This window comes from Pelodiscus sinensis, chromosome 2 (assembly GCF_049634645.1).
Source record: "Pelodiscus sinensis isolate JC-2024 chromosome 2, ASM4963464v1, whole genome shotgun sequence".
Classification (NCBI taxonomy): domain Eukaryota; kingdom Metazoa; phylum Chordata; order Testudines; family Trionychidae; genus Pelodiscus; species Pelodiscus sinensis.
In genome coordinates, this window is record NC_134712.1 from 145,797,404 (window position 1) to 145,815,306 (window position 17,903).

The 17,903-nt window shown below is 43.1% G+C and overlaps 2 protein-coding genes across 13 annotated transcripts in view; both read right to left on the reverse strand.

Annotated features, from left to right (window-relative positions):
* Positions 1-4,013, reverse strand: part of LOC102463861 (palmitoyltransferase ZDHHC11) — a 90,777-nt gene extending 86,764 nt beyond the window's left edge. Inside the window, exons 1-2 of one of the 2 annotated variants that reach the window (XM_075921564.1) lie at positions 3,781-4,013; positions 901-961 (exon numbers count right to left, since the gene is read on the reverse strand). The gene's annotated coding sequence lies outside the window, so the exon portion shown is untranslated. The remainder of the gene's footprint in view (positions 1-900; positions 962-3,780) is intronic. The other variant, XM_075921563.1, reaches the window with a different exon arrangement.
* Positions 4,014-11,533: 7,520 nt separating this feature from the next.
* BRD9 (bromodomain containing 9) overlaps positions 11,534-17,903 on the reverse strand; it is a 44,800-nt gene continuing 38,430 nt past the window's right edge. For 6 of the 11 annotated variants that reach the window (XM_075921571.1, XM_075921569.1, XM_075921570.1 and 3 more), the window contains exons 15-17: positions 14,964-15,068; positions 13,762-13,936; positions 11,534-12,410 (exon numbers count right to left, since the gene is read on the reverse strand). In XM_075921571.1, the coding sequence (XP_075777686.1) occupies positions 12,310-12,410; positions 13,762-13,936; positions 14,964-15,068 (381 nt within the window). In that variant the 3' untranslated portion in view covers positions 11,534-12,309. The other 5 variants (XM_075921575.1, XM_075921574.1, XM_075921573.1 and 2 more) reach the window with 2 other exon arrangements.

Sequence of the window (17,903 nt, forward strand, 5' to 3'; positions counted from 1 at the left end):
GTATTGCTGGGCTTCAGGGCTGGGGAAAGTAATTTGTTAAGTTCCATGAAAGCAGTCTTATGCATTCAAAGTTCTGCAGCTCTTCATCCCATAGCTGCGTAACTATGTAGTCCCACCAGTCTGTGTGCTTGTTTCCCAGGTCCAGAAGCGGCATTCTACTGTGTCAACATGCATGACTGCCTCCAGCATCTGTGAAATGCTCCATTCTATGGCTTTGAGCATGCCTGTTGGCATGGCATCACATTCTTCTATGTGGCATTTCCTGTTTATGTTCAGCAAATACCACAGGATAATGCACAAGGTGTTTTCCATGCTCACAACAATAGCGTACAGCTGAGCGGGGTCCATGCTTGCTGTGCTATGGAATCTGCATGGATAACCCAGGCTTAGAAAAAAAAAGGTGCAAAAATGATTGTATGCTAGTGCATTCAGAGAGGGAGAGAAGCAAGTGCATTGTGGGAGGCTGATGACATGTACTTGTAAACACCTGCAAAAATGTTTGTCCCATTAGGCATTGGGAGTCTAACCCAGAATTCCAATCAGCTCCAGGTACTGTGTGATAGTTGCCCACAGTGCATTGCTCTGGGAGTCCTGGATTCCCTGACACAATATGCATAGTGGGGACATGCAGCACTGACTTTGTAAAATTGGAGATTAAATGTCAATTTACATTTATTTGACCTAATTTTGTAATGTAGACGCACCCGCAGTATTTTGAGAACTCTGGGAAGAAAACTAGAACTTTTACGCATGTACAGCATTTCAGACTCCTGCTACTCCTCTTTAGCTCAAATATAATTTTGCATGTACTGGGCAATATGCATTCTGGCCAGGCCAAAAGGAACTGGATTATTACTGTTCGACATATGCTGCTTGTGTCAAAATAAAAAAAGTACCAACCCTGTTGTTTTTAAAAGACAGCCAACACACCCTCCTGGTCTACAGAGTGGATCTTTCTCCCCTAAAAAAAACAAGACATAAATAAATTTCTCAAATTGGTTAAAATTTCTCAAATTGGTTGAATTGGCATAGAAATAGCTTTAACAGCCAGAACCATTTTTCATAACTAGCTTTGTTAAAAGTTTTTTCAGGACATTTAAATGAAATATTTAAAAGAGCAGCTCTTGCCTATACTGCAGCGCCAATTAATTTTAAAACTGGACTGAATTTTTGGGAAGTACAATATAGAAATGGCCTCATGAGACATGTTTTGTGAATGCACCCATGTGCAAAAATCCAGATACAAACTTGAGATTCTGTGATCTGCCTCTTGACTCTCCACCGTATGTTTTAAATTCAAATACATTTTACTTGTAAACACAGACACACATTCTTGTCAAGGGTTGGAGACACCTTTATTAACAGTTGAGCAGAGAAGCTTCATATCAAATTAGAAACATCATTCAAATGTATCAATTGCTGGGTAGTTTAATATTCAAGTTTAAAGTATAGTATCTTAGTAAAAACAGAAAATAACATAATCTGAGTTAGATTAAAAAGTGCTTTTAGAAATTTCAGTTGGTGAAAATAAAGTTTCCTCCTACTCTAACTCTAACACATAAGCCTATTTTCTTTAGAGAAATAGATTTTCATCAGGTCCAGATTACAAGGATGTCAAATTGAGTGATTTCAGTTTAGTCACAAGAGTAGATTTTTTCCTAGAGTAATTCTGTGATCCAGTATTGAGCTAATCAGACTGTAATAGTTGACAACTGCTGGAAAGGAGAGGGCAACTTGCATCAGTGTTAGTTCATCACTTTCACAGCTAAAGGTTTTAACTCAGAAGTGTAACATCCAATGGTATGGACAGTAGCCAAAGGAAATCAAACCTAACCTCTTCTTCAAGGAGAAATTATTTAACAATTGAGATATGAATTATACTGTTTCCACTGGAAAACAAAAACAGATAGACTGGTAATGCCCCCAGAAGTCAACTGAAGGAAGGTCACAGGAAATCTCCCAAGAACTGCTTGGAGAAATTGGAGACATTGCAAAGAACAACTGTGTATCACTTCCGATTTTCTCGTTAACAAATTGCGATTAATGAACTTTCTGCAGGAGAATAGCAACTTTCAGCAATAACAAAACCCAAAGCAAGCAACAGCAACAAGCATATTTCTGTCAGTCCATTGTCCACTAGACAGCACGGCTGTGTCTACATTGGCACGCTCTTGCACAAAAGCGACCGCTCTTGTGCAAAAACCTGCTGCCTGTCTACACTAGCCGCATGTTCTTGTGCAAGTAAACTGACATTCTAATGTATGAAATCAGGGCTTCTTGTGCCAGAACTCTGATGCTCCCGCTCAGGAATAAGCCCTTTTGCACAACTGTTCTTGCGCAAGAGGCCAGTGTAGACAGGCAACATGAATTTCTTGCAAGAAAGCCCTATGGATAAAATGGCCATCAGAGCTTTCTTGTGCAAGAGAGCGTTTACACTGGCATGGATGCTCTTGCGCAAAAGCACATGCCAGTGTAGACGCTCTCTTTTGGAAGAGTTTTTGCGGAAGAACTCTTCCGCAAAAGAGTTTTTGCGTGAGAACGTGCCAGTGTAGACACAGTCATCACCAGTGCAGCCTGCTCCTGAACCACAGCCTTTTCCTGCTATCCATAGGTATTTACAGATTTAGGCTGGAAGCCCAGAAGAAAAAGGAGGCAGACTCTAAAGGGGGCTGCCCCAAGATCACCTAGAAGCCCCCAAAGTTGTTTCACTTGGCAATTTTATCCAGTGCCAGCCAACGGGGACCACTTTGGTTCCAATTTGCTTTCCTGGACCCCACAATGTCCTAGGCCTGTGGCATCCAACCAACTATAGTGGCTACTGCTGTAGCGAACTAGCCACACTCATGCATGCATCTGACGAAGTGGGTCTTTGCCCACGAAAGCTTATGCTCCTACACTTCAGTTAGTCTCATAGACTTTAAGGTCAGAAGGGACCATTATGATCATCTAGTCTGACCCCCTGCACAGCGCAGGCCACAGAATCTCGCCCACCCCTCTCAGAATAATCCTCTCACCTATGTCTCAGATATTGAAGCCTTCAAATACTTTGAAGGCCCCAACATGTAGAGAGTCCTTCAGCTGTGATCTGTGCCCAATGCTACAGAGGAAGGCGAAAAACCTCCAGGGCCTCTGCCAATCTACCCTGGAGGAAAATTCCTTCCTGACCCCAAATATGGCGATCAGCTAAGCCCTGAGCATGTGGGCAAGACTCACCAGCCAGACACCTAGAAAGTTCCCTATAATGAATGGTCAATTAGTTACCAAGATCATGTTATTTCATCCAACCATCCCCTTATCATAGAATCATAGAACTGGAAGAGACCTCAGAAGGTCGTCAAGTCCAGCCCTCCGGTGCCACAGGACTCCTCGCCGCTTTTGCAGATTCAGACTAACACGGCCCTACCCCTCTGATACTAGCCACATTCAATCAGCCTAATAGCCACATGTGGCTAGTGTGTTGGACACCATGGCGCTAGGCAAGTTCTCCTCTACACAATCTCCCCCCCCCCCCCACACACACACACAGCAGAGCCCAGGTGGCTCCAAAGCTTGGCTTCCCTCCCAGGCTCGAAGCTATGACGGGCTCACCCTCGCCTTGTCTCTCTACAGCCCCGGCACCCAAAGCGCCCGCCGCAAGTACCCCACGTAGCCAGCCACCCAGGGGCGCGCTGGAAAGGCCCGTCCCTCCCGCGAGCCGCGTCCCCGGGGCTCTGCCACTTCCCGCCGGCGCCCCCGCGGGGCCAGCTGAGCTGGGGCTGCCTCAGCCCGCCCGCGTCCCACCTGCTGGAGACACTGGGCGCAGGCCGGAGGAGTCAGGCCCGGGGGCGCCGCTGCCTCTGCACGGCCATGGCCGCCTCCGCAGCTGGGGGCCGCTGGGCCAACTCCGGGGCAAGTCCGGCTGGTTTCCCTTCAGGCAGCCGCTGCCTTTGCAGCCTTGGAAACCGTTTCACCTTCTCTCCCCGGCCAGGCCCGAGTGTCTCCTGGGTCCTAGAGCTGATCCGGTTTGCTAGGAGGTCGGGGGGCGGGCTCCCTCTCCAGGGAGAGCGACACTGTAGGGCGCCCGGGGTCGGGGGCGTGTGCCAGAGGACAAGCCGCGCAGCAAACCCAAGAGGCCGAAAGGCGAAGGAACCGCATTGGAGGGTATAGAAACCCAAAGGGAAGGCACCACACGCGGGAGTGAAAGAGATGTGGTTCTGGATTAACAGGCTTAACTCCTGATATCAGTTTGAATTTGCCGAAGATCAAGGATGAAAGAACACCATTACAATATATATTTCACCAGCAGTGTTTTTTCACCTCTTACAAGCCGGGCTGGGTTCAAACCTAGAGACTAGAACATTTAAACAAGCCGTGTCTGCACACACCCAAAAAGTTGCCCTGTTTTCACTGAATGTGTGATACTCAAGAGAGTTTAGTTTAATTGGGGAAAACCCCCCTGTGTAAACAGACTTATTTGGGGTTAGCGTAAACTGATTCCTAATTGATTTAAAATAACCCAAAATAAAAGGCTCACAGGGAGTTGAACCAACTAAATCAGTTTGAAAAATCACAACTTTAGTTAAGCTAGTGCAATTGTCTTGTGTATATCAGTGCTAAGATTTCTCCTGCCAAAAGTTGTCTTTAAAAATGCCTAATAAGCAAGGATAGTTAAACTAAATATTCATAAAACTGCCAGAACAGACGTTGTATACTTGCCATCACTCAGATGGCTTTGCTTGAGAACTGCTTCCCTTTCCTCTATGCTTTGTCTTGTTAATGATAGGTACAGTTCTGCAGCATTCTGTCTGCAGACACACATTGATTTCAGTATTGACTGAAAAAGAGTGCCATCTGCTCAACTACCAAGTGATATTGTTTAACTCTGTGGTGTCCAACCAGTTCTAAAGCAGTAGCACACTCAACTGGCCAAATAGCCACGTTGTTCATGCTCATTAGCTACATTCAGCCAGCTATATAGGCACATGTAGCTAGTGTAGGGGTGGGCAATAATTTTTTGCCAGGGGCCATGCCTCTTCAGATATTTTTAAAGTGGCCCCAGGTCGTACTGGAAGGGGCGGGGCCTGAAGCAGAAGGGGCGGGGACAAGATACTTCCTTGATTCCCCACCCAGAGACCATGATTGGTCTGAGGGTGGGGGAGCACCTTTGCCCCTCCCTCCAACATTCCCCCTGGGCACCCATGCCCCTGGCAGTGGGAGGAGACTTTGTGCACTCCCCCTTTTGCCCCCAGACCAATTAGCGCTTGGGGGCAGGGGAGCGTGCAAAGTCTCCTCCCACCCTGCCAGGAGTGCATGGTGGTTCTAAGTGCCACGCATTCCTCGCAAGGCGGGGGCAGGCCAGAGAAAACTTCATGTGCTCACCCTGCCCCTAAGGCCAATTGGGTTGGGGACAAGTAGCATGTGAAGTCTTCTCCCAGCCTGCCAGGAGCGCACAATGCATGCTCCTCGTAGGGCGGAAGAAAAATTGTGCACTTCCCCTGCCCCCAGACCCTAATTGACCTGGGGGAGGGGAAGTGGCAGGGCCTCCGCGGGCCAAATCAGCCCATGGAGGCCTTTTTGCCCACCCCTGGGCGAGTTGCTAGTGTGTTGGACACCATGGCTATGTCTACACTGGCGGCTTTTTGTGCAAGAAGTCTTGCGCAAGAAAACGTCCACACTGCTATGCGCGAGCTGTGCTTTTGCGCAAGAGCGCCCATGGCAGTGTGTACGCTCTCTTGCGCAAGAAAGCTCTGATGGACATTTTAGCCATAGGGCTTTCTTGCACAAGAGCTCCTGCGCAAGAGGGCTTACACCTGTTAAAAAGAGCGTAGCTCTTGTGCAAGAAGCCCTCTCTTATCACGCCATACTGTAAATTTCCTTGCGCAGGAGTCTGTGGGCAGTGTGGACGCTCTGCGGATTCTTGCACAAGAACGGCCATACTTGTGCAAGAAGCCGCGGGTGTAGACATAGCCCATGGGTTTAACTTGTGAGATCTCAGAGAGGTAGCTGTCAGTCTATAACTTTAAAACCCAGGAGTAATCCTGGGCACCTTAGAGACTTAACAAAAATCTATCGGATCATGAGCTTTTGTGTGCAAAATCCACTTTATCAGATGAGTTGGAGTGGAAATAACAGAATCCAAGATATAAACATAATAGCAAAAGCAGTTACCTGTCAATTGTAGGTCCCATGTTAATGAAACTAATTAAGTGGGCTGGATGTGTCACATTCATAGTTTTTTATGTGAATATGCAAATGTTAAAGGCAGGGGAAATAGGCTTTGTAATGTGTTAACCAGTTAATATCTTTATTCAAGCCCAGGATAACAGTGTCAAATCTGTAAAGAAATTCCAATTAATCAGTTTCTCTCTGTAACCAGACAGTAACATTCCTTTGTAGAAGCATAGCTACTTTTAAATCCATGACTGAGTGTCTAGTTAGGTTAAAACATCCCCCTACAGATTTGTGTGTGTTACCATTCCTGATGTCTGATTTGCCCACATTTATCCTTTTTTTGAAGGTTTGGCCAATATACATGGCAGAGGGGCATTGCTGGTACTTGATGGTACATATCACATTAGAGGATGTTCAGCTGTTTGAGCCCCTGGTGTTGTAGCTTATCTGCTTAGATCCTGTGATGGTGTCACTTGTATAGATATGTGGACAGAATTGGCAACGGGGTTTGTCTTCAGGCTAGTTTGTCTGACAGGATCACCGTACAAGGTGACAGAACTGCAAGTATTTGCTTTGATTTTTGCTTTCTGTGCTTTGAGAGTTCATGTACAGAAATGATTGCCCTCCTGTTTTCTATGTATTACTAATAATGTCAGTGAGGAATGTTGGACTATAATGTATGTTCAGCTGTATATTATCCAAATCGTTATAGCAGTCTTAAACTATATTTCCTTACATTTGCTTTTACATTTTACAAGTTTGTATAAATATCTTAAAATCTGCTCACCCACTTCGCATGTGCAGTCAGGAATTCTTTTTGTAAATATGCTAATTACATATGGACAGTGAGCCTTTGAAAATGTGGCTTTTCAAGTTAACAATTAGAGTTACAATCATCAGACTTCTGGGACTCAAACTTCTGCATTATAGTGCTTAGCTGTTACTAAACAGAGGAAGAAGGCATGGCTCAGCTTCTGAATCTGTCATATGTAAAGATAATAGAATGAGTACCGTATATACTCGAGTATAAGTCGACCCGAATATAAGCCGAGGCACCTAATTTTACCACAAAAAACTGGGAAAAAGTATTGACTCGAGTATAAGCCTAGGGTAGGAAATGAGGCAGCTACTGGTAAATGTAAAAAATGAAGATAGATACCAATAAAATTACATGAATATTTATTTCAAAGAAAAACAATAACCTAGCTCTGTAAGTGGAAAAGGGGGTCAACAAAAACAATATGGTATCAAAAATACCGTAACTTTAAAAGTACAACAACCTTAGCTCAATCAGCAACCAAGCTAACACACAAGAGCTAAAATCCTTCAAAACTGGAGTTCTCCTCCTCCTCATCTGTCTGTCCAAACAGAGCTTCAGCTGGTGTGAGGTTATCAGCATAGACATTGTCATCATCACTGACAAACTATTATGGAGTAGTTTTTTAAGAAAGCATATTGGAATGTATTTAACTCACTTAGAAGCAGTCCCAGCTCTACGAACATCAAAATGCAGTATGTAGAAAAAGTTGAAAGAAAAATATAGTAAATCTGCCCTCTTCCACAACAAGTAAAAATAGCACCTAATGTAGCATCATTGCCAATCTACAGCAGCTATTCAAGTACATGAAAGTTTAAGTAAAATACTTCCAACTTAATCTTAGAAATGTTTTATACCCTTTTAATATATCATTTTTTAAAAAGTTCCTATAAAGCTACATGTGGCATTTCATGTCTTTTCACAAGTTTTAGGAACTGAACTGAGCACTTTTAATATGCTCTGGATTATAAATTCTCTTTAAAAGTTTATTGTGAAATACTGGCAAAACCAATTGTCATTCAACTGGTATATAAACGAGACCCAAGAGTATAATGAATTTCTATCTACAACATTTAGTCAAATCCACCAGGGAAGGGCAGTAATTTCTTTTAAAGTAGAACCCTTTAATTGTTCCTACGTACCTTCCAATATTCAGTTGTATTAAATACATTTCTTCAGACAATTGTCCTAGTATTCAGTCTTTCTTGTGTTTAGTGCACTAACAATCTGGCGTAAGTTACTGTACTAATATGAAACTATTCAGCAGTTTGACAGATTAAATATTTTTAATAAAACAGTACAGGCAGTCCCCGGGTTACGTACAAGATAGGGACTGTAGGTTTGTTCTTAAGTTGAATCTGTATGTAAGTCGGAACTGGCGTCCAGATTCAGCCGCTGCTGAAACTGACCGCCAGTTCTGACTTACATACAGAATCAACTTAAGAACCCCAGGCGTCCCCAAGTCAGCTGCTGCTGAAACTGATCAGCAGCTGATTCCAGGAAGCCCAGGGCAGAGCAACTCTGCCTGGGGCTTCCTGTAGTCAGCGCTGGTCAGTTTCAGCAGAAGCTGACTTGGGGACGCCTGGGGCAGAGCAGCTGGGGTGCTGCTGGGTTGCTCCAGTAGCGCCGCTCCTGGGTGCTACTGGACCAACCTAGCAGCACCCCATCTGCTCTGCCCCAGGCGTCCTGATTCAGCCGCTGCTGAAACTGACCAGCAGCGGCTGAATCAGGACCTGGGACAGAGCAGCTGGGGTGCTGCCGGGTTGGTCCAGTAGTGCCCAGAGCGGGCGCTGCAGGACCAATCGGCAGCACCCCAGCTGCTCTGCCCCAGAGTCCAAAACAAAAGCCTGGTCTGCTGGGGGGGGGGGGGGGGGGGAGCACACTAGCTGCGCCCCCCCCTCCCCAGCAGACCAGGGACACGGGGAGCAGAGCCTCTGAGGCTTTGCTCTGGCAAAGCCTCAGAGGGAGGGACCCCGCCACGGCTGCGGCTTCAGTCCGGGAGCCTGTGGTCTGCTGGGGACGGTCCCCAGCAGACCACAGGCTCCCGGACTGAAGCTGCAGCCGCGGGGGGGGGGGGGGGGTCCCTCGCCTCTGAGGCTTTGCTCTGAGCAAAGCCTCAGAGGCGCGGGGAACCGCCGCTGCTGCCGCTTCAATCTGGATGCCTGTGGTCTGCTGGGGACCGTCCCCAGCAGACCACAGGCTCCCGGACTGAAGCCGCAGCCGCGGGGGGTCCCGCGCCTCTGAGGCTTTGCTCTGGCAAAGCCTCAGAAGCGCGGGAACCCGCCCGGTGCCCCTGGTCTGCTGGAGACGGTCTCCAGCAGACCAGGGGCACCGGAGCAGCTTACTAACGGGGCTTTCTCGCCCCGACTTCCGGGGCTAGACCCGGCTAGACCCGGCCAGCAGCAGAGACGCGCTGAGCCCGCCCGAGACGCTGTTCTCAAGACGCTGACTCGAGTATAAGCCGAGGGGGGGGGGGGGGGGGGGCATTATTCAGCACAAAAACTGTGCTGAAAAACTCGGCTTATACTCGAGTATATACGGTAAATGAAGCTACTTCAGAGAACAATTTCAGTCTCTGAAAAGCAGGTTAGATGGAGAAATTATTAATTTTTATATGTCTGTATTACTGACTAGCTTGAGTTGCAAAATGAATATTAAAATGCTATTACATGGTGTACATTAGTTCATCTTAATTTAAACTGCAAGTTCACTTAATAGGCCCAACCATGAGTCATACTGGAATCATATCTTAAATATATCCAGATATAACAACCACATCTATAGCCCATCTTTATTTAATTGTTTTGTTTAAGTTGACTTCAGCATATTGCATATTTGGAATGTATTGCAATATCTGTGAAGTCTTTTTAAAACAAAAATGATATTTCTACGTTGCAGATTCAACCTTGACTTTCCCATATCTACTATATTTTTGAGAGAGGTTGTCTCTGTGTCCGTCTATTCAAGAACTCCTAAACTATGAGATCTAGGGCCACCAAATTCAGTATACAACTTCCTCTTATCCTAACTTAAAGAAAGGTAAGGGTTTGCATGTGGCAGGAAAATGGGATGTGCCTGGAATGGGACTGCTTCTTGTAAAACTATACAGAGTTTAGTTTCAGACCTGACATGAAATAGCCTACAGATGGATGTGGCTTTGGGGAGTGTTTATTGAAAATGGCTATTTCTACATGTTTAATTTTCTTCTTCTTATATAGCTGGTGCTTTCAGGATTTTACATTTGTAGGGTGCTGCATCTCTCTTTTGATGTCTCCTGCAGCAGCGTGCCACAGGCTCCCAAGCACCACTGCAGAGGGAGGAAAGGCTCGCCTTGCCCTGGATGCCGCCTGGCTGTGCCAAAGGGTGTCCATGCTATTTGTGCAGCATTATGCAGTGCAGCCAAGTGATGGAGAAGCCTGGGCACAAGCAGACACCCAGCAGCTCCAGATACAATGGCATGGAGGTGGCCCTGGAGACACAGGGCATCCTCTTATATGTTAGCCAGGAGTCACACATCACACCATTGAATGCCATAGAACCATTTTGCACTCCAGTGGCACAAAGGTACCGTAAAGGCAGTGATCTCACTTCCCTACTTGGGTCTTACCCCCAGTGTAGATAGGGGATGCCCTAGCTTGCTTGAAGCCAATTAAATGGGTCTTTGGTGCCCCCCTCTAAAGCTAATGGCATAGGGGCATTCTGGAAGAAAACTAGAGCAGTGTTGCACTGTGCTTATTTTCAGCTTCCTATGACTTCTATGGAACTGCGGGCAGTGCAGACTTAGAGCAGCCCTGAGGCTAATCTAACATACAACAGCAGCTGGACTTGCTTCTGGAAAGGTAGAATATACAGACGGCACAAAGGGGGCTTAGATACAACTTTCACTCGTTCAGCATTCCTGCATTGATGCACTGTGGTCATGCCTTAGTATCCTAATAAAAGCTGAGATGCTGTAGTTCAAACTGGTCTGTCAGATCTCATACTCTTGATATTGCTAGCAAACCCTCCAACATCCTCCTTTTGGTGTTCTGAATTCTGACAGTGATCACAGGACTGGAAGGGAGCCTAAGATATCCTCTAGTCCAGCTGGGGGAGGGTTTGGGAGAGGGTTATAAACAGAGGAAGTTGGCTACTTAAACTTTTGTAGTATTAATTTTCTTTTTATTTGATTTCATATTAATTATCCTTTGTTTTAGTATTCTTTTTTTATAACACTTTAAATGTTATATTTGTTAATTTGGGTTCCATGGTCTCACACATCCGAACAAATGCACATGACCTCAATATTGGTGCACAAGACGAAACTCACTCCACTCATGGAAGGAAAATCTTAGAGGGAACAATGCCCACCAGGGCTAACCCTGGAGAACCGCCACCATTTTATTGCCCATCCCAATCATGTAAGATCATGTGCCTTTTAAAATCTAACACATCCTAAGTTGCTGGTCTTATTTTACCATATATAGCAATACTATAAAATAAGAACACCTTAGGATGTATTCAGTTTAGCAAGAAACAGCAAGCAACTAACAATTTGGCAACAGCAAGACATAAGCAAACTTTAAAAAGATTTTTATATGATTTTATTATGTTAATATTTACAAAATATAGTAAATGCATAACATTCATCTAGTTTACACATAATATCACTGTTAAAAAAGCCGTCATGTCAGCGCTGAATTACAAAAACTTAATTACATAAAAGCATACCCTTTTGTCCAGTATATTTTAAGTAAATATACATATTGCATTTTAAAAAATTAGGTATTTGGCCCCCTTACTGTTCATCAGTAAAAGGGACCACAATACTTCTTTCTCCATTTAACTGAAGGGCTGAACTTGTATAGTAAACTATTTGATATGACAGCTACAGAGTCTTTCTTGTTTCCAAATTAAGTGTTTTTGAAGTGTTAAGAAACAATACTTTAACATGTAGAAAACACAGTCCCACTCTACAGAACAAAATGGAAGGGGAGTGGGAACATGAAAATGATCACAATTCTGGAAGTTGTATCATTGCTAAAAGATAAATATTCCTCCTTAAGGATGTTCTATGCATTAAGAACAGCACACATCCTATGTATCTAATATGGTTCTATAATACACAATTTGTGTTTTTCCTATTGACATTTTTATTCACCACTATTTTAAAAAAATGAAGGCAGTATTTGCAGTGGTGTTGACAACATGATACACTAGCTAGACAAATTTTACAAATGTGCATGGTAGTATTATACAGCTATCCTCACAGAAAAGAGGATAAAATTGAGGTTTCTGCCATTTGACAAAAACTTTATAAAAATGTTACACAATTAAAAGAAAAAAAATAAATATTTTACACATTAATTACTGGTGGCATTTGCAGGTTCAGGAGATTGAAGAAATTCATAGGGGTCATGTACCATGTCCTGTTGTTCTCCAACACTCAGATGCGAAGGACTTCCTGTAGTAGGAAAGAAAAATTAATAAGAGAGATATCCAGAAGACAAGCTTTAAAGACATAAAACAGCACTGGTATTTAACATGTTTTTTCCATTCTTCCCTCATGGCTTAGAGTAAGTGATAAATTCTAGTTTAAAAAGTGATTTAGTCTCTTAAAAGCATGAGCCATAACAAAAGTCAGTAGAACTACAGGCTCCTTAACTTGTGAAATCAAAACTTAGGTGCTTTTGAAAAATTTGCCCCGGTTCTATTACTTTAAATTGCTAAAATGATGTAATTAAAATTATTCACAGAAGGTCCCTTATATTTTAAATAAAACTGCAGAAATTTATTAAAATGTATCAGCGTATGGCTCTGTTTTGCCCCATTCATCTTTAAAACTAACAATGAGAAGGTTATAAGAGGCTTATGCTTGTTTTGTTGCTAGGAGAGGCAATAAGAAATGATGTTTGGAGTATTTATGATATGATTTAAGATTATCCTTGCTTAATTGAGGAAGTAAATATCAAGTGTTTGTTTGTTTAGTTATTAAAATAGTTAGTGCCCACTAGTTTTATAGAATTATATTAGTCCTCATCGAGTCTGGTTTTTGTTTTGTTTTTGAGCTTAGTGGATTTTGCAAACTGATGTATATTTAATTATGTCTGATTATTTCACTTCATTACATACAATCAGATTCTCTGTTTTACATACAAAATGCTCTGTCTGATGGTGATTTGGGCACTGTATCTTATTCATTAATAATAATACCCTTCCATTTCAATTCTAAAATGTTAATTTCTTATATGTATTCTATTGAAAACATCATATATATTTTAATATTATCCATACTATTATAAAAAGTTAAGTGTCTGTATGCGAGACAAACTGCTGTGATTGTAAATAACGCAAGTCCATATAATAAAAGTATTATTTGGGTTATTAATTTTCTCAATTCTTATAAAATAGTCTGCTGAATTTCAGCATAGTCTGTTAGCGATGTAAAGATAATCTATGCTATAACATTTTCAAGATATAAAACTGAGGTGTATACTGCAAATGTTATTGAAACATCAGTTTGATTTACAGGTTTATCCATTCATACTTAACCAGAAACCTGAGTAAGTAGAATAAACTGTTTTTAATCCTCAGGAGTCTATAGGCTAATAAGTCTTTTAATATTCAGATACGTATATATTTTAGGATTAAAAACAGTTACTGCATACTGCACACTGTGTTTTATCAACAGGATCTTTAAACAGGAATTACATAATTAGAACATATATCCCTTTAAGTGATTCTTTTGTTCTAAAAATTCAGGAATTTAAATTAGAATAGTGATTTTACAACGGCTGAAGTCCAGTTAATGTTACCTAGATGATGCTGATCTCTTTCAGAGGTGTTGGAGAGGGAGCTGAGGTTAGATGAAGGCCTGGATCCCACCCTGTCAGTCTGAGCCTCATGAAGGTCCTGCAATAGTTTAGTTGTTTCATCCAAATGTAAATGATTATCATCATGATCAAGTTCCTTTTTCACTTTCCCTAGAACACCAAATAACAAAAAACGAACAATAGGTAAAGTTTAAGCATATTCCCAAATAAATGGTCAGAAAAAAAATAATTTTTAACAAAAGAATCATTTCCCAATTAAACTCATTTTACACTAAACAAACTTGCCACACACTTTGAATCCCTTGAATGTAGATGGCAATGGGTATTCTATTTTTATCTGAGGGTTTGAAAAACAGATTCCTGTTACATATTAAATAGGAAAAAATGAACTAATTTCTAGTAAAATTGTGCACTTATACCACTGACACAACTTTCCTTATAAGTGAGAAATGTGACATGCCAAAATCCCTGTACAGTAGGTAAATACTCTAGGAATACTGCAACTGATAGCAAGATAAACATCCACAGATTTTAACAGGAAAAAAAATCTTGACTTGTTAAAATTATGCAAGGAATACACTCCTATTCTCATACAACTGTATGTTGTTAAACTGCTAGAAAAACATTTAGATCTACAGAATAGTCATAATTGGAACTTGATATTGCTTTCCCAAAAGCTACATCTTATATTGAAAAAATGGCAAAAGTCTATAGGAAAGCATTCAATCTATTTTTCTGGCCTTCTGCAGCTTTTTCTCATTTTTAATTATGAAATACAGGAAATCTTCTCACATATTTAAGTAACAGAACTTTAAAACAATAAGCAGAACTTGTTTCAGTGACAATGATATATTAGAAGAGATTCTACAGTCATTCTTTCAAAATATTTCAGTTGTTGTCAACAGTAATGTACCTCATTCATTTTTATATTTCTGTGCCATTATAAAAAGAACAGATGTGAACCATGATAAGGAACTACATCCCCATATCCTTTGCAACTTCTCTACCAGAGACTGAAGGATTTTTTTTTTTAACATGCAAATCCTTTAGATTTATTCCTGGAGTTAAAGAAAGATCAAGGCTGGAACAATCTCTCCTGTGCTGAACTAAGACCATGCTGCCCCAGGTAAATGATTAACTCAACCACTGCACAATGATTAATTGACAACAGTATTAGATCACTTACCCAGTGAACTTAACATGGAAATATCAAGAGACACGTCTGAATATGGTTTCACAGACAAAAAATCCAAAACAGAAGAGTTATTGTCGCCAATGGATTCTCCAACCTGATTAAAAATACAGTAAAGAGGAAACAAAAAAGACTCAAATGAACTGTAGATGACAATAATGACTAATTATCACAGGAAGTGTGGTTCATCAAAGTAACTGGCTGCATGGATTCTCACTCTAGAAGTGTGCAACAGTGCATGAGCGTGGCACTTTCCAGACTGTCAGCTCAGTCTGGCCGCATTGCCTTTGTGTTGCCCTGCCTCCTTCACTTGAGGATATCCCCAGGGTGCAGCCTCAACCATCATCTTGTCCCTTTCATTAAACAAATAATTATTACAACATTCTAAAATAATGGGAAAAGAAGGGCAGGGAATGTGGTTTCCAGGCAACTAGTCATCCCCAACAACAGAAATTACTCTTGCAGGGGTGGGCAATAATTTTTTGACGGAGCCACGCCAAGATTTTGGAAAGTGGTTGAGAGACGCACTCTTCCATGATATTAATGGAGGAGGTGCGTGGTCTGGGGTGAGGTTGGGTGCAGAGGGCAGCTTGGGGTAAGGGACCGGGGTGCAGGAGGGAGACTGGAGTCTGGGAGGGAGATGGGATGAAGCAGGCGGTTGTGACCTAGGGCAGGGGGCTGGAATGTGACGTAGGGTAGGAGAGTATTGTGATCTGGGGGAGACTGGGGTGCCAGATCTGGTTGTGGATAGAGGTGTAAGAGGGGGAGAGAGGGTTTGGGTATGGTGGAGGGTGAGAGTTGTGGCAGGAAAGGGCTGGAGCACCAGAAGCAGGCTCTGGCCAAGAGACTTACTTGCCAGCTGCCTACCTAGCCTGCCTGCATGCAGAGCTTAAAATGTTTCCCAGCCAACCAGCCTGCTTGCCTGGCCATGTGCTTCATGAATAACTGAGCCCAGGAAAGGGGGCGTGATTCTTTTTAGCTGCCTGTTATTCTAACAAGCAGCTCCCATTGCTGGCTACTGCCAGAAACCAGCCAATAGGTATGTCCTGGGGGAGGGCTGGCTCCTAAAGCCCCCCCCTTCCAGTTTTAAAACAGAAATGGAGCCTTGTAGCTGCGTTTCTGCACAGTGCGCAGGGCAAGCTGGGAGCCTGCCTGGGGCTCCCTGCTGCCTCTGCAGGCCGGATCCAGTGTCTTGGCGGGCCAGATGCAACCCGTGGGCTATAATTTGCCCAGGCCTGCACTACTGAATGTGATTAGTTTTTTCTTCATTAAGCAACACATGCCTGGATCCTCGCTTAGTGTGATTAACATAGAGCCCCTGATCTAGAAGCTAAATGAAGGTACTAATGTTGTGTAAAGCACAACCAGAACTCTTCAAGGTAGCAGTTTTGTATCTTACAATGACGTATGTTTCTGTGACACATAGCTAAAGCCAATTTAGACGCAACAGCATTGCAATTAGGGATGTGAAATTTAGATTAATTAACTAATCGAATAGTCAATGGCATTTCCATTGACTATTCGATTAGCCTATAAGGGTTCCTCAGCTTTTGAACTGTAGTAAAAGCCCTGCTGGGCTCCTGCTACAGTTCAAAAACAGAAGCCCCTCAGGGAGCATAGGGCCAACAGGGGACTGGCCCTGTGCTCTCTGCGGCACCTGAGCCTTTGAAACGTACAAGAGCCCCAGCCGGGTTCTTGCACATTTCAAAAGGAAGCCCCGCAGAGAGCGCAGGGCTTCTGCTTTTGAAATGTGCAAGAGCCTGGCTAGGACTCTTGTACATTTCAAAAGCAGAATCGCAGAAAGGGCACAAGCGGAGACTACTTCAGTCCCTTCTTGCACCATTTCCCGCTTTGCCTCTACCTTCCCTGCCCCTCGCTAAGACGATGCTAGGTTGAACCGCCTTTTAAGCCAGCTCCCATCAGCACCTGCTCCCCACTTGCTGCCTCTCTGATAGACCGGGGGAAGAGAAGGGGGAAAGCGCAACTACTCACATCACTAGTGGACTAGTCATGTATATCCCTAATTGGAATCCCTTTTAGTTCACAGCAAGAAAGAATACACGAAGTCTGAATCGAATTGGACAATCTCTGAGTGGAAACTGACTGCCACCTTGCATCATTCCTGGGTGCTATGAACAACTTCAGAGTCCTACTGAATGGCATAGTTCAGTCTGAATAGTAATTAAAATCTCCTTGACCAGGCTCCCCTGATAATAAATGAACCCTAAAGAAGAATACAAGTAGGCAGATGGACTGATTGAGAAACCACTTTTGCTAAGAACTTGGGCTTGTAAGCAAATCATATTCTTAACTTTATGGCATTGCATATACTGGATCAGCAATGAGAGTCCCTTCTGCATCCTTGGAAGGGACATGAAAGAAAAGCTGGGAATGGGCAATAGGGGTGGAATCACTTGATGATTACCTGTTCTGTTCATTCTCTCTGGGGCACCTGGCATTGGCCACTGTCGAAAGACTCGATACTGGGCTAGATGGACCTTTGATCTGACCCAGTATGGCCATTCTTATGTTCTTAAAAGGAATGCAGCTCCAATGAACCCTATCCAAAAAGCTCTGAGGGTGCACATTTCACCTACCGTGGGAATCATGGCATACAGTGTTTCAAGACACCCATTTCAACATTCATTTTGTAAATCTAGCAAACAGGTAGCACTGGTATGTATTATCTTGAATGATGCAGACCTGTTCACAGAATAATTCTATAGTCAATTTTAGAATGCATCATTTCAACTACCCTCAAATGAAATCCTTAGCAATGACCTTCAATGCTGACTGCCAACTAATGCAGCAATATTATTTGCTGTCACGATGTGTGTGTCTACACTGCAGTTAGGAATGTGCTTCCCAGCATGGGGCAGAGGCATTTAATAACTCTGTTCAAGCTAGCATGCTAAAAATATCAGTGTGGCTG